This window comes from Maylandia zebra, linkage group LG16, assembly GCF_041146795.1.
Source record: "Maylandia zebra isolate NMK-2024a linkage group LG16, Mzebra_GT3a, whole genome shotgun sequence".
In the NCBI taxonomy this organism is placed as follows: domain Eukaryota; kingdom Metazoa; phylum Chordata; class Actinopteri; order Cichliformes; family Cichlidae; genus Maylandia; species Maylandia zebra.
In genome coordinates, this window is record NC_135182.1 from 7494794 (window position 1) to 7512195 (window position 17402).

Consider the following 17402-nt stretch of genomic DNA (forward strand, 5'->3'; position numbering starts at 1 on the left):
CTGTAAACCTACCAAGACAAGGCTGTCCACCTAAACTCACAGGCCGAACAAGGAGAGCGCTGATCAGAAATGCAGCCAAGAGGCCCATGGTGACTCTGGACGAGCTGCAGAGATCTACAGCTCAGGTGGGGGAATTTGTCCATAGGACAACTATTAGTCGTGCACTGCACAAAGTTGGCCTTTATGGAAGAGTGGCAAGAAGAAAGCCATTGTTAACAGAAAACCATAAGAAGTCCCATTTGCAGTTTGCCACAAGCCATGTGGGGGACATAGCAAACATGTGGAAGAAGGTGCTCTGGACAGATGAGACCAAAATGGAACTTTTTGGCCAAAATGCAAAACGCTATGTGTGGCGGAAAACTAACACTGCACATCACTCTGAACACACGATCCCCACTGTCAAATATGGTGGTGGCAGCATCATGCTCTGGGGGTGTTTCTCTTCAACAGGGACAGGGAAGCTGGTCAGAGTTGATGGGAAGATGGATGGAGCCAAATACAGGGCAATCTTGGAAGAAAAAGACTTGAGAGTGGGGCAGAGGTTCACCTTCCAGCAGGACAACGACCCTAAACATAAAGCCAGGGCAACAATGGAATGGTTTAAAACAAAACATATCCATGTGTTAGAATGGCACAGTCAAAGTCCAGATCTAAATCCAATCAAGAATCTGTGGCAAGATCAGAAAACTGCTGTTCACAAATGCTGTCCATCTAATCTGAGTGAGCTGGAGCTGTTTTGCAAAGAAGAATGGGCAAGGATTTCAGTCTGTAGATGTGCAAAGCTGGTAGAGACATACCCTAAAAGACTGACAGCTGTAATTGCAGCAAAAGGTGGTTCAACAAAGTATTGACTCAGGGGGCTGAATAATTACACACACCCCACTTTACAGTTATTTATTTGTAAGAAAAGTTTGGAATCATGTATGATTTTCGTTCCACTTCTCACGTGTGCACCACTTTGTTTTGGTCTTTCACGTGGAATTCCAATAAAATTGATTCATGTTTGTGGCTGTAATGTGACAAAATGTGGAAAAGTTCAAGGGGGCCGAATACTTTTGCAAGCCACTGTAATTCTATGAATAGCCCAATTCAAGCTTGTCCTGCACTTTACCTTTATAATAAAAATATATTTTTGTAAGTCCGTAATATAAAGGAAATTATTTTTTTTAAAAAGGAAACTGATTTCCTTGGCACTATTACAAGGCAGGAAGCATGTGTTGGATGAATACATCATATTATAAAACTAAAAAAAAATCCTCAAAAAATATATTCTTCCTAAACTACTGAAATTTCACTGTTGAAATTAAACATATGATATGACAAACAATTCAGTTCACACTGAACGGAAAGGAGAGGTTAACTGTACACTCCTAAAGCCTAAATTACAAGAGACTGAACAATCATATTTCAGACCTTCTCTCTTGAGGATGAGTTAACCTGATAAAAACCTTATACAGACTTGCATGATACACTGTGTGTGTTTGGATGATGAAGGTGCTCAGAGACAGATTTCAGATATTTTTTATGAACACGAGACACAGTAAGAGTTGAATACTGGTATAGTTTTGAATTTATTTTTTGTTTGTTTGTTTTTGCTTTGGATTTTTACTGGTTTCGCAAGTTGTTTTTTATGTTTTGTCTTCATGGATGAAGAATTAAATGTTACATATCTAACTCTAGACTGGTACACAGAAATGAACAAGTACAGATATGTTTTCTTTTTCATCATGTTTACATTATTTATTCTAATAATCTGCACTAATTCTACTATTCTGTATCTCATTTGGATTCATAAAAACCTCCATGAGCCTATGTACATTTTCATTGCAGCTTTGCTACTTAACTCTGTTCTTTACAGCACAACTATTTACCCAAAACTGCTGATTGACTTTTTATCTGAAAAACAAGTCACAACATATTCAGCCTGTCTCTTTCAGTTTTTTACGTTTTATACTCTAGCTTGTTCAGAATTCCTTCTGTTGGCTGCTATGGCCTATGACAGATATGTGGCTATATGTAAACCTCTGGAATATCAAACTCTCATGAGAAAAACTACTGTGGGTATTTTCCTGGTCGTGGCTTGGCTTGTACCTGCTTGTCATGTTGCTGTCCTAGCAATAGCAAGTGCTGGAGCTAAACTGTGCGACTCTAATATAAAAGGAATATTTTGTAATAATGCAGTTTACACTCTTCAGTGTGAAAGATCAAGATTAATTACTATCTTTGGTGTGGTTGCTTTGGTAGATCTCTCAATACTTCCTATGCTCTTTATAGTTTTCACATACACAAAACTATTTATAGTTTCTCATCGAAGTTGTAAAGAAATTAGGAAGAAAGCTGCAGAGACTTGTTTACCCCATCTTTTAGTTTTAATCAGTTATTCAGCTTTTTTTGTGTATGATGTAAGCATAGCTCGTGTGAAATCAGATTTTCCAAAAACCACACGCATAATAATGACATTACAAATAATGCTCTATCAGCCTTTGCTAAATCCGTTCATTTATGGGCTTAAAATGAAGGAAATTTCTAAACATTTAAATAAGCTGCTTTCTTAGGCCAACATCATTCCTTGTATTAAAACTTAAAGCTAAGGTGAAGTCATTTTGTCGTTAATCGGTTTTGTGCAGTTATTCAAAACATCTTTCTTTCTACATAATCAAATCATTCCAACTTTCAGGCAGAACATTTTTCATATTAGAATATTATATCTGGGAAAGTACAAGAAAATTTGAAGTGAAATAGCCCAGAGTACTAATAGATACTACGTAGTAGATACTACATATACTAGATATTGCCTGCCTTGTTTTTCCCTTCATGCTGCTGGAAATGATCTCAGTTAATTTCTTTGGTAGTAAACTGCTGCAGATGTGTGACACACCCTTTCAGATTCACCACTAACATCTGCATCATGCTTGTGCATATCATAAACACCTCGTATAAGAGTAATTGAAGACCTGGTGGATTATTTAGATTTGTAATACAGTGGGGAAACCAATATGAGAAACAAATCTCTGTGGTGTTGCATCAGGAATGGTGTCTGACAAAAATCTGCTGTGGCAACGTCTTGTGAAAATGTAGCTTTTCCTGTCAGACAACTCTATACGCATGAAACACATCAAACCATCTTTACTTCTAAACCATTTTTTAAGCTGCTTATCTTTAATCACAACCTTAATTTTATAACATTGAATATGTCTAACTATATTTACATAATTAAATGTGTTTTATTATTCATATAGTTATCCATTCAAACATGATAAGTCACATGTTGCCAATGTTTCTTTCTGTTACTTGCTTGTCCCGCTACAGCACTACAGCAGTTTCATATGTAAATACCTGTATCATTTTTGTTATAAAAAACTTTCTATGAGTGGGAAAGCAGTTAAAACAGAGTGATGAGAGGCAGTTTTACAGCAATATACTACATTAAAAATCTGTTTTCTTGAATAGTAAAATTGACTTAAATTGATTACTAAAATGAAATTTAATGAATATCCAAAAGTACTAAAAGTAGAGAGGGTGTCAGCCAATTATAAATACAATAACCTCAGTTTTATCTGAACCATTAAGCACGAAATTAGAGGTCTTGTTAACAATAAACCAAGATACTCCTCCTCCTCCTCCTCTTCGGGGAGTAACTTGTCCCGGGCTCAACCTGGGCACTCAAGTGGGCACTCAACCTTTCTGGCAGAGAACAGCTTGCAGTGGATATGGAGGTGCTGATTTGCACAATTTTCACTTCACACTCAGGCACAAATTGTTCCACTGCAAGCTGGAGAAACCTTCAGCCCTTGCTAAGCCTAGATATTCTGTCCAAAACTATGAACAGAATCGGTGACAAAGGGCAGTCGTGCACTAAGCAAAAATGACCATGTGAGAATCTCTCTGATTGGTCAGAGACACAGGCTCTTAACATAGTCAAATATGTGGTAATGTCATGGCTTGGGTCTGAGAGCCGAAGGCTCATGTGTTTCTGTATTTACCTCAAGCTGACGATCCTCGGGGGTCGTCCTGCCCGGGGGGGTCTGTACTTATGCTCCTTTTCTGTGTGTTTATGTTCATTTATGCTCCCGGATGCTTCGGTCTCTGAGGGATTGCAACCTGGAAGTGTTCTCACACTGGAGCCTGCCACATCTGCCACTCATCAGCTGTCACCAACTGCAACTGATAGCCTCGTCAAGAGTGCCCTATTTAAGAGTGTGGCTGAGATCCAGTTGGCGCTGGATTCTTGAGTCTGACTTGGATCAGGAGCGAAGTGTGTTTTTCACGGAGCGGAACCACTGTTGGGAACGGAAGTTTTTGGAGTTGCTGTTGTCACTTTTTTATGGACACTTGCACTGTGTGGGATTCAGGGAGAATTGCCATGGGGTCACAGTGCTGGGTTTTGCAAGCAGTTGTTCTTCATTGGACTTTGTAAATAAATTCACTGTTCATCATAAGAGTCCTGCATTTGGATCGTATCTTTCCCTGCAACTCTGCGGTCTATCGTCTGTTGCCTGTCTTGTCTGGCACTGTAGCAATAATAATTATTGTCTGAACGTCAAGAAATATTCCAAACAGATTTGTCTTGATACATGCCAATCACCCAGGTAAGTAAATCCCAAAAGTTTATTCTGTTCATCTGGATGTCAAGATGAACAGAATCAACCTTTGGATGGATCTATTTTCCCAAGTGAGAAAAAGTTTGCTATAACAGTCCACTTGATTGCCATAGTTTATTAGATTTTTATTAGTTTTTTTGTTTTGTTTTGTTTTAAATTTTAAGTTATTACAATAAAAATGAACAGGACCGGGGGATGGCAAAGAAAAAGAAGAAGGAACGAGAAGTTGGGAATTAACAGAAGGAGAGGGAAACAAAAATAGCAGACAAGAGGGATAAAGAAAGAAAAGACACTGAAAATCTGTTTCAACACTTACTGGAAAAAAGAAAAGAAAAGAAAGCAACATAGTAGGAAAACCACAGCAACAACCAACATAAGCATAGGTAACAGTAAATAATAAGTACTAAATGCTACTGAGCAACATACCATGGAAGCGTAGAGCTATCACCCAGGCAAAAGAAAAATAGAGCTATATTACATTATAATGTGAAAAGTTTATTGATCTAACAATATACCTTTCATGTTTCATATAGTATCATGTTAGTGCAATATACTTTTCACGTTTGAACAACAAAATATCATGTTATTACAATATACATAATTATCATGCTATAACAAAAAAACGTTCACGTTCTTAAAATATAAATCCTATATTGTACGAACATGACATACTTACAAACATGCATTCCCACCCTCACATTATGAAGATAGTACACACACTCACACTCCTCAAACATACTCTATACCAGGGGTAGGCAACCTTTCTGATGATGAGTGCCATCTAAAATTTCCTCAGAAGTCAGTGTGCCATATGATTACATTAGCAATAAATGTAATAACACTCAATATTAACAGTTACACACTATATAGAACCACTTTATAGAACTATATTTGTTTTTGGGTTTTTTTGTATTTTTTATTTTTTTTTTTTGCCTGTCCCGTTTGGCTCTTTTGCCATCAGAATTGTTGTCTAAAGGCAAAGAAAGATGCCCAACGGATTTACTTTACCAAATTGACCATCCCAGCCTTGCCGTAATGGTCCATTTGATTCACCTTTTATTGTTTATTTTATTTTCACTTACTGAATACGGGACAGACTTGACTGGGGGAAAGAAGGGGAGAAAGAAAGAGGGAAAGAGAAACAGCTGAGAAGAGGGACGGGGGAGAAGGGCAAAAGACAAAAACCAACAGAACGGGCAGAGAAAGAAAAAAAAGAAGAAAAAAAGAAAAAAAAATGCATATATCAATCACCTGGGTCACCTGCTGAGAAAGAAAAAAAGAAAAGAAGCAGAAGAGAACAAGAGTAATAGAATAAACAACATCACAATGATATATGGGAATATGACAGTAAATACTAAATATTAAACATTATTGTTCAGCACATAAGATCAACAGAACACAGTGTGCTTTGAGGTAGGAGCCAAAAAGGGTGTAGTTTGTGGGTGTGATCACCCGTGTGTACACCTGTGAGCATGGACGCGCTTGTTTTTTTTTTTTTAAAGGTTCCTTCATGTAATAATCTGCTAGAGGGTGTGGGGGGGCCACAGCCCCGTCCTCCAGGGCATGAAGCAGGTATGGAGGAGATCAAAACTCCAGACATCCAGAGGCCCCCAGAACACAAGAGACCAAGGAAGACCAACAGAGGGGCAGCCACGCCACTGTCCCAGAAAGAGCTGAGGAGAGTCCCAGATGAGGGCTCACTCAGCAGCCGCGGAGCAGAAGCCAGGGGGAGTTGCAGTGACGCGCCCGTGAGCTCCGCCGGCAGCCAGCCGCGCCTGAGTGACCGAGCCCCAGGCCGAGAGGCCGGGGGCACCCCACCTCCGAAGTGGCCCGAGCGAGCCCCAGGCTCCAGGCCCCGATAAGCGGCCGCCAAGGAGTGAGCCGGTGTGTACCTGGACGCCCATCCCCGGACACAAAGAACTACCAACGCACCGATGTCTGAGGGGGTCCGCCACTGGCAGGGGAAGTGGTGGTAGGGGGAGATAGATCTCCAAACCCTGGAGGGCCTGAGGTGTCCCCAGAGAGGTGGCGCCTGACACCCAACCTGACATATAGACACAGATATACAGGCACACACAGATACAAACATCCGTTCCCACCCTCATGCTCTCATATGCACTTACTCCACACTCAACCAACGTGGAGACAGACATAAAGAGACGCTGTACACACGATCACACTCCCCAAGCGTACGGGTCTAGGTACCCTTGCCCCTGGAGGGGGGAACTGCACCCAGACCCAGGTGGTGTTACCCTTTTCCCTGCGGTGGGGGGAGGCAGACCGCCCTGACTCCGCAGCAGCAGGAAGGCCCCACACTCCAGACCGCAGTCGGACGGCCAACTCCTCCTCCTAGCCCCCCCGCTCCAGCAGGTCGCAGAGAATGGGGGTGAGAGAAGACTCCAAACCTCCCTCCACCCGCTCATTGTAGTGTTGATGCATGTGTGTTCTAAGGTGCATTTAAAACCCAGGAGGGCATGGAGCTACCTGCCAGAGAGCAGCAGGTAAGCGCATGGTCCCTCCTGCTAGCCCTCAATGTCTACGTGTATTTAAAATTGAGAGGTGGGCAACGACGCCAGGGGTGGGGTGTACACCCTGATGGTACTTTGGATTCCGTGTATCGTGCCCACCCTCAAGATCCTATATGTATGTGTAATGAGAGTGTGAGTAATGTGAATGTCTAAGTTGTGGGATAAAATTGAGGCAGAGGCAGCCAGAAGGGGACAGAGGGGGGGGGGGGGGGGGGGGTAGCCTCCTCTGCACCCTGGTGACATACCCCTACTCCAAGGTCCTGCATGTGTGGGTGGTTGTGGTGGAGCGGGAAGAGGGAGGCAGCTGGAGATGGGGAGGGAAGGAAGGGAGGGGCAAGTGACCCCTCCCTGGGGCCAGCTCCCCCGCTGACCCCAGTAGGCACCCCCATACTCCGCGACCCACCAGGGAAAGGGGGCCCAGGCCCATCCAGACCGGGGCCCAGTGCAGCAGCACCTCCCGGCCCCACAGAGCCCGGGACAGTCCACCCAACCCCACCACAGAGAAAACTGCACCCACCCCACCATCCACTCATCTTCCAGACTACATAAGACAATAAACACCCAGGCTGAGATCTTCCTCCACCTCTCCTGTATCTCCCCCTCCTGCAGAGGGAGCTCCTGAGGAGAGGAAAGATCCTGCAAGATGTGACAATCTCCCCCACCAGTTGAAGAGCCCTCCAGGTGGCTCGATGCACCGGCGGCACCCTGCTCCAGGGCTGGGCCCCCATGCACCCACCCGCCCACAACCCCGGCAACACACCAACCAGGACCCAAGCCCCCGAGGCCCGTTCCGGGTCCCAGCCCAGAGACGGAGCGCCCCAGAACCTCACGCCCATCCCGGACCCACCCAGGGGCAGCCAGGCTACCAGGTCAGTAACCCACGTCCGTCAGCACAGACCCTCCCCTAGCCCCTCTGCGCGCAGCCGCGAGGAAACAGTCACCTGAGAGCCAACAGAGCCCCTAACCGGACATGACCGCTACCCCGGGTTGAGCCCCCCAAGGAAGATGCCTCCGGGGAACCCCCCGACGCCCTAAGCCTGTCCCTACCCCCACACCAATCACAACAGTGAAGGCGGGACCAAACTATGACCCCCCACCCCCACTAGGTGATGGAGCTGATCAAAGGAGCCCAGAGCAATTAATCTGATGTGGTGGCAGAGGCTGTATCAAGACTAATGTAATCTAATAGATAATTTCTATATTGGTTAGAATTAAGATTATTTTTATTTTTCCAGTTCATGAGGACTGTTTTCTTGGCTATGCATAGGGCAGTGAAAACCATATGGGCGATATTCTTTTCTGAAGTGACATTATCTAAGCTGCCCAACAAACACACTAAGGGGGAAGTTGGAATGTTACATTTCAGACACTTCGATAAGTCTTCACATATCTCGCGCCAAACCTTCTGAACTGGTGGACAGAACCAAAGAGCGTGGATATAATTGTCCGGTGAATTGGTTTGGCAGTGTGAGCAGTTGTTGGTAGACGTAAAGCCCATCTTGAACATCCGATGATCTGTATAGTGCACTCTATGTAATATTTTGTATTGAATTAATTGAAGACTGGGATTTCTAATTAGATGAAAGGTTTTTAAGCAAATCTGAGACCAGAAGTTTAGGTCTAAGTTAACTGATAAATCCGCTTCCCATTTTGCAATAGGAAGTGATATCGATTCATCTGTTTTAGAAAGCATTCTGTATATTTTGGATAGTAATTTGGGGGTTTTAAGAGTAAGAAATTGAACCACACTTGGTGGTGTTTGTAGTTCAACTTGACCCGGTTTAAATTTCTTTTTTACTATGGATTTAATTTGTTGATATTCTAAAAATCTTTTCTTGTTGATCCCATATTGTGTAACTAGTCCGTCAAATGAAATAAATTCTGTTCCTTCTAGTACATGTTCTAAATATTTGATTCCTTTACCACTCCAATCTGAAAAGTTTATCATATTATTGTTTTGTAATATGTCAGGGTTGTTCCAGATAGGTGTACGTTTGCATGGGATTAATGAAGACGCCGTCAATTTTAGAAACTCCCACCATGCTGTCAGAGAAGAGCTGATGTTGATGCTTTTAAAGCATTCATGTCGTTGGATGTTTGAGCTGATAAATGGTAGGTCTGAGATCTCTAGATTATTGCAGAGTGCTTGTTCTACATCTAGCCAAGGTTCATCTAAGAGGGTATGTTTTAGCCATCCTGAGATAAACTGAAGCCTGTTGGCTAAGAAGTAGTGCTGAAAGTTAGGCAGTTCTAGTCCTCCTTTATCCTTGGTCTTTTGTAGTGTTTTTAAGCTTATACGTGGCGGTTTATTTTTCCAAAGGAATTTGGACATACATGAATCTAGAACCAATCTTGTGGCGGTTTAGTTGGGATCATTGAGAATAAATAATTTATTTTTGGTAAGACCATCATTTTTATAGCGGCAACCCTTCCCATGAGTGATATGGGTAGACATTTCCATCTAGCCAGATCATCTTCTACCTTCTTTAAAAGTGGGATATGGTTTAATTTAGTTAGATCTGCAAGCTTGGGAGAAACATTAATACCTAAATATTTTATATTTCCCGATTGCAGTGGTGTAGAAGAGGAATTATGGAAGGAGCAATTAATCGGTAGGACTGTAGATTTTGACCAGTTAATTGAGTAATCTGATATTCTTGCAAAAGAGTTTATCAATTCAATCACCCCAGAGATATTGGTTTGTGAATTTTGGAGAAAGAGTAACACATCATCCGCATAAAGGCTGATTTTATGTTCCACGTTCTTGCATTTTATGCCCTTAATTACTGAATTCTGTCTAATTGCTGCTGCTAGTGGTTCAATAAAAATTGCAAACAGTGAAGGGGAGAGTGGGCATCCCTGCCTGGTGCCCCTCAAGAGACAGAAGCTGGAGGATGTCTGGTCATTTGTTCTAACACAAGCTGTTGGGGAATTATATAATATTTTTAACCAGTTTATGAAAGAGGATCCAAAACCAAATTTGTGTAAAGTTGCAAATAGAAATTTCCAGTTAACTCTGTCAAATGCTTTTTCTGCGTCTAAAGAGAATATTGTAGTTTCTAGGTTTTTACTGTATGAGTAGTCTATCAAATTAAGTAATCTACGTGTATTTGTTGATGAGTGCCTACCTTTTATGAAACCAGTTTGGTCAGGATGAATTAAGAGGGGGGTTATTTTCTCCAGTCTCTTTGAGAGAGCTTTGCAGATTATTTTAAGGTCTACATTTATAAGGGATATTGGACGATAGCTTGAGGGATATACAGGGTCTTTGCCTGGTTTTAGCAGGAGATTAATGTTTGCAGAATTCATATTTGATGGAAGTCTGCCCTTTTCTTTAATTTCCAACAACGTTCTGTAGAAAACTGGTGCTAGAATCGACCAGAATTCTTTGTAGAATTCTGCAGGAAAGCCGTCTGGACCTGGAGCCTTATTATTGGGCATACTTATCAGGGCTTCCTGGAGAACTATATTTGTTTGCAGATGTTGGCAGCTATCAGTGAATAGTTGTCAGCTATTTTGAAACAAAAAAGACACTTTTTATCAATAACAAGAACTCCATAACAGCAAATGAACTGTACAACAGAAAATGCAAATGCTATTTATGGTCTCCTCACAACAAAAAGAAAAATAAACTGGGCCAAAATGGCATGTCTGTGTCTCTGAGTGGGAGACCAGAGAGCGTCACCAGCTGAGTGTCCAGCATTCAGACTTGACCTGAGGACACTCATGTGAGAGAAAATCTGCTCACAAAGATATGTAGAGCCAAATACTGTCAATAAGGCCTCTGCAATGTTCTGAAGACAGTTAAACTTGTCAGGTAGTGATGTCCAGCAGGTTAAAATGAAAGCTCCATGAACATGCACAGCTGTGGATTCCAGCTGCTTCGATGTTGCATTAAATGGGATTAACTCAGCCAGTTAATGAGAGACAAATCTAGGTGCTCATTAAAGCTTTCTGGTTTGATCAGAAAATAAAACATTGGTCCATACACCTGAAAGTCCCAAAAACGCATTGTGAATTCTGTCTCGAGTCTACGGATGTATCTGTGTATTTCCACGGTGCTGATGCTGAGCGGAGAGCTCCTGAAGCTTTGAAGTGTCAGAATGTGGAAAGCTAACAACATCCCTCTTACCAGTAGGCTAAGTTATTTTTAGCCAATTACAAGTTGAATCTGGTAGTCGGGGTTGTTAGCTAATATGCCGTCATTAAGAAGCGGCACAACTAATGTGTCTATGCAAGCTAATTTGCGATGTGCACTGCCTCCAGGCCATTTATTTTTTAATGCACCTTCTCAGATTAATTCATTGCGTGGCCGGGCATTTTGACTAGAGACCGGCCCACCAGGTATTATAGGAAAAGCCATAAAGCCTTTGAATGAAAACAAACGCTGTTGTGGCAGTGATGTACAGTCTTGTTGGTGTATGATTTCTCTGCATTTTACGTTGGATAAAAACTTTGGTTGTAAGCTTCAGATAATTATTTAATAACAGCCAGACATTTTAAATGAGAATAAGAAAGTATTTCTTTGTGCCCTCCTTTCCCTGTTAATGCCCTACCTGGCCCCCCCAAAACTTTGCTAGACCCACCCCTGCACAGTTACCAGCTGTCAGTTACTTAGAAAAGGATCCTGGTGTTATTTGTCTCTCAGAAACAGTTCATAACTTCCCTTCAACTCATTCATGTCACTTAAAAGGTAAACCGGTTTCTCCATCACCTGTTCAGCTCTGATGATTCAGTAAGGACATCTCCTGGTTTCATCTTCGTTTTTCCCTCTCACCAGATAATCAAACCGATATCATGACCAGTAGCTTTACGGCTGTGGCTCCAGCAAACATTGACTGATACTAGAAATTAATATTAAATAAATTCTAACAACAGCTCATCAAGCTTAAACAAGCTGCTGTTGTTTAGCGTGACATCCGGCGGTTTCCTCTTTCGCAAAGTGGGCGATAAACAAACAAGAGAGAAAAGCCGATCAGCTGATCATTGATCAGTTTCATGATTGAAGCAGCAACAGGAGAGCGAGGGGGAGAGAATGCGAGGAGAAGATGCAGCTGTGCAGCGTAAATATGCAGCTTTGCGTCTTTTTCCATTGTAGCTGAAGTACGGGACAAACTGTGTTCCTTTTCAGCTCAATACGAAACACGTAATATTTTCTCTGAATGCGGGACGACTCCGTCTTTATACGGGACGCTTGGCAACTCTACTAACTAACCTTATGAATAGAATAAAGTTCACTATCACTAACATCATAGCACCCACCCAGCAGTATATAAACTCCTTCATACTAGCTAGTACGCAGTTTGAGTTATTGTAACTGACTGTAAAAAGTCAGCACAACGAAAATAAACTCCACCTAAACTTGGTTTATATCTGACCCAGATAGACTGCAGGTCATAACTTCTTACCCGAAGCTCAGTTCACCTGACGCTCAGACCGGCAGCCGCCTCGGGTCTCTCCTCTTGTCTCCCCTTTCCCTCATCCACCTGCTGGCCTCCACCACTTGCTAATGTTACTGAATCTGTGAAAGCTCCGCCATAGCCACCACCAAAAAACTGAGTTATTTTTACACACCAGCCAGCATCTGGCCAATCCACTACCTTTCATTGTTTATACCGTTACGAAAAAAAAAAAAATCATCGGCCCACCGAGTAAATGCCCGGTATGCTCAATGGCCAGTCCAGCTATGGTCGTGCTATCAGTTAACCCTTCACGTGCCAGCTGTGGCACGTGTGCCTAGGGTTGCCGACCTCTACGCTATACTCTTGTGTCCAGGCATCAGCACTCCCCACAGGGTCAATTGATCCCTGACTTAAGAGATGGTTCCCTTTACTCTGGGGTGGAGATGAGCATACTGCCCCTGTTCCTGCAGCAGCAGGAAGGCCAACCAGCCCAGATTCCAACCAGACAGCCAGCTCCTCCGCCAGGCCCCCTCCCCCAGAGGGCGAACAGAAAAACTGATTCAGGGGAACAGTATGAGAACAGCACCACCGAGGCTGGAGATGGAGCAATACTGGAAGATCATATGGGAAAAGGAAGCAACAATGCTCAGTGGCTAGTGGCTCTGACAGCAGACACAGCAACCTCTCTAAACTGTTACCGTCCAGTTAGCATCACAGTGGCAGATATCCAAGAAAAGGCCTCCAGTATGAAGAGCTGGACAGCACATGGTTCATGTCTACTGGCTGAAGAAGCTGACTGCATTCCATGAGCATCTGGCAGCACAAATGAATCACCTGCTAGTTTACGAGCGACAGCCACAATGGCTAACTGAAGGCTAGACAGTCCTGATCCTCAAGGACCCCCAGAAGGGATTGTTCCCATCCAACTACCAGCCAATAACCTGCCTCAGTACCACATGGAAGCTCCTGTCAGGCATCAAAGCGGCTAATCTGAGCAGGCACATGGGTCAATACATGGGTCAATACCTAAGCAGGGCACAGAAAGGGATTGGCAAGAATACCATAGGCGCAAAACACCAGCTACTGGTAGACCGAAAGGTCGCCCGAAACTGCAAGACCAGGCTGACCAACCTGTACACTGCTTGGACTGATTACAAGAAGGCTTATGACTCAGTGCCCAAACCATGGATCCCAGCATGCCTAGAATTGTACAAGATGGGCTGATCGCGCGATATGGCAGCCTCGCTTCTGTCAATCTGCCCCAGGGCAGCTGTGGCTACAACTGTAGCTTGTCTCCACCAGTGTGTGAATGTGAGAGTGAATGAATAGTGGAATTGTAATGTAAAGCACTTTGAGGGTCTCGAAAAGCACTATTTAATGCAATCCAATCCATTATTCAAATGTAGGATTCAATATATTCATAATTTATTTTGTCATGTATTAATCACAAATTTAATCATATCACATTAGTTATAGTATTATCACTTTCTCACTTTACAACTGGTAACAGCACTTCTATCACCAGTTTGCATGAATGTGGAATGTTAACACAGTGAGGCCATTGTAATGGGAGACGTTAAACAGATAAGATACCTTTATTAGTCCCACAAGGGGAAATTTCATGTTAAGGCTGCTGACCTATTGCACGCAATGGCGGCGCCATCTTACCCTCCGACCATACATACATTACACAAAACATCACATGGGGAAGACAGGTCAGAGAGCAAGGGCGTAGATTTGGCATGGACGGAAGGGACATGTCCCCAGCAATATCCAGCGGTTATTGAATTGTCCCCACCAATAATTCGATCTCTTTGAATACAGAAAAATAAACCTGATAGAAAGAAAAAAACGATCTGTCGACGTCTCATTCACACAGTGGTGCAGAAAGGGTAAATTACGTTCTCTACTGGAGTCCTACGTCATGTGACAAATATGGCCAATGTGATTGGCTGTGCCTTTCAGGGAGCTCTGTTTAGTTTTAGCAGCAGCAAGCCTGTGCTGCGAAGACCTGCAAGGAGGAGAGGACGATGGCAGCAACAAGGAAGAACCTGGATATAAGAAAGTAGTTTTCAAAGAAACCTGTAAGTCACTTAAAGCCAAGTTAACGCATAAAATGTGTCCGTCATAATAACGTTACAGGCTATGCTAGGCGTTTGGCCCACATCAGTCTAAAACTGTATGTAACCATGAATAACGTGTTTTGGAAACTAACTGCACAGCAGGCAGCACTATTAGTTATCTCAGTCTCCCAGAGCAGCCTCGAGCAAGCCAGGATATTCGTTTACAGAGGCTGTTAAGGTTATATGTCTAAAGTTAAAATGTTGGTGACACAATAATTTCATCCTAATGGTACTGACATATTCATTGGGGTAATTTTTTAAATGGTAAATGGCCTGTATTTGTATAGCGCTTTTCTAGTCCATAGGACCCCAAAGCGCTTTACACTACATTCAGTCATCCACCCATTCACACACTGGCGATAGCAAGCTACATTGTAGCCACAGCTGCCCTGGGGCGCACTGATAGAGGCGAGGCTGCCGGACACAGGCGCCACCGGGCCCTCTGACCACCACCAGTAGGCATACACGGGGTTAGTATCTTGCCCAAGGATATTTGGCATGCAGCCAGGATGCAGCCTGGGATCGAACCACCGACCTTCTGATTAGTGGCTGACCTGCTCTGCCACCTGAGCTACAGCCACCCACTATTTTATTTTATTTTAGACAAAATATCATGAGGTAGTCATGATTTTGCAAATATTCCACCTTGTAGTGCAGTTTGCACAGTTTTAAAAATGCACTCACACTACAAACATTACTGATGAGTCAATATCTGCACAAATTGACAGTAACACTGAAGCAGCTACACATTTTACTCTTATTGTCATCTATGTCCTATTTGTCAGTTGACAGAAGAACCAAAAAAAAAAGCTCAGAGAGCAATGGTGATACAAGATTACAGGTGAAATTGGATGATGAGTTGGTGGTTCATTACTGTATTTGAAGCACATGTGTGACTGCATGTATTTGGAATGTCTCACTGCTATCTATCAGGTGATAGAAGCAGCTCTGCCATGTTGCAGCTCAGACAGAGGTGAAGAGGCAAGGTCACAGGTGACTGACTGATGATTTGGTGCTATAGATTAACAAGAGGAGAAGGCATGTGTTTGCCTCCTTCACATAGTGGACATTGAGTTGTTGTGTGGGGCACCAGTAGTCCATGTCTGTTGATGTAACAGTAGTTCATGTTTAGAATAAAAAATCCCAGCTCACTGATTTGGTGAGAGATCTTTTAATGTGGTAGTCTTAGATGAGTAGTTTTATGGACAAAACCCACCAAGTCATTCAGTGTTCCCTTAGTGCCAAAGTATAACAGATGTTGGTGCACTATAACTGAACTAATGTTGTTAAGTCCTTAAAGTCATATTCTTTTATTGTCATGACTGTATTTGAAGCTGTTTTTATTTTTTGTATGATACCTGATTTATATGGAATATGGCTGAAGTAAACTAAAGTCTAAAATACTTAGTCATTTGTTTAATAGTAATTTAACATTATATAATTCACATATAAAACTATGAATTGTTATTTTAAATGGTTTAAAAGCATGTAGAATAGCATACATAGGCAAGTATATTTACTTATTTTTTTTTATCAAGAAGCAAAGACAAAAAGGAAAAAAAAGGAACAGGACACGGTTCGGTGACTGAATCATCCGTCCCCACCAATGCCAAAACCAAATCTACGCCCTTGTCAGAGAGGTATAACAATGGAAAATGCACCACATTAGGAAAGATAAGGAAAAAAAAATAACTCCCCCCAGACTGATCTCCAATAGGGAGATCAGTTTGAGAACAGGAAAAAAACACCTTTGTACATAGCACATGAAAAAACTCTTAATACACCAAAGAAACACATGACAAGCAACAGGGGTGGATAAAGGGTGAGAGACAGCCAATGTAGACAGTACATCCAGGCCTGCAGTATAAGCGCTGGTCTCCTTGATCGAGCTTGTTCCTGTACTGCCATGATTAGTGCCTCTGTGCTGTCTTTCAGTCCAGCTTTGTCCAGCCACTGGTAGGATTTCTGGATGTCAGCCACCTCCTCTATCTGCCGGTGGTACATGCTGTGCAGGGGCCTGTCCTCCCATGATGGTTCCTCCTCTTTTTCCTCTTGCTCCTCTTTCTTGAGTTTCTCCTGCCTGAGTATTCACTGAGCACTCGATCGGTTGGGGCCACCTTCCTGATGTATTCATGGATGTTCGTTGTCTCTTCCTGGACTGTGGTGCTGGCACTCACTAGTCCCCGGCCTCCTTCCTTCTGCTTAGCATACAGCCTCAAGGTGCTGGACTTGGGGTGAAGCCAGTCCCAAGCTCTGCTCGTGATGAGGTTACCCTGCTGGGATAATAAGATGGCCAAAGGAGAAGATAGAAGCTACTGACAATCCAGCACATAACAGCAGGGCAGGAGCAGCAGGCACGGCATACATGGAACGCTATAACCAAGTGGCCAGCATAATATACAGAAATATCTGTGCCCAAGATGGCCAGGAAGCCCCGAGGTCAAAATGGGAGACGACCTCAAGGGTTGTGGAGAATGACCAAGTTAAGATCCTGTGGGACTTCCAGATACAGACAGACAAAAAGCTAGTGACTAACCAATTGGACATAGTGGTGGTAGACAAACAGAAGAAAATGGCCGTAGTGATAGATGTATAGATTCCGAATGGCAGCAAGAGAGAAACGTTTCGTCATTCATCAAGTGACTACTTGAGTCTCATCTGGCTGAAGGTTTCGCCAATTTATGGCCTTATAAACCCCAAAACATGTTGTGCCAAAAATCTGTCCAACCCAAGGATCGGGTAATAGTA

At 42.9% G+C, this 17402-nt stretch overlaps 1 protein-coding gene across 1 annotated transcript; it reads left to right on the forward strand.

Annotated features, from left to right (window-relative positions):
* The first annotated feature begins 1643 nt into the window (after positions 1-1643).
* On the forward strand, positions 1644-2555 carry LOC101488068 (olfactory receptor 2AT4-like). The gene has a single exon (XM_004566340.3). The coding sequence runs from the start codon at positions 1644-1646 to the stop codon at positions 2553-2555; it is 912 nt and encodes a 303-aa protein (XP_004566397.3).
* The last annotated feature ends 14847 nt before the right edge of the window (positions 2556-17402 follow it).

Bases quoted from the DNA above. Each gene is read 5' to 3' on its own strand.
- LOC101488068 (XM_004566340.3), top strand. From the start codon at position 1,644: ATGGATGAAGAATTAAATGTTACATATCTAACTCTAGACTGGTACACA.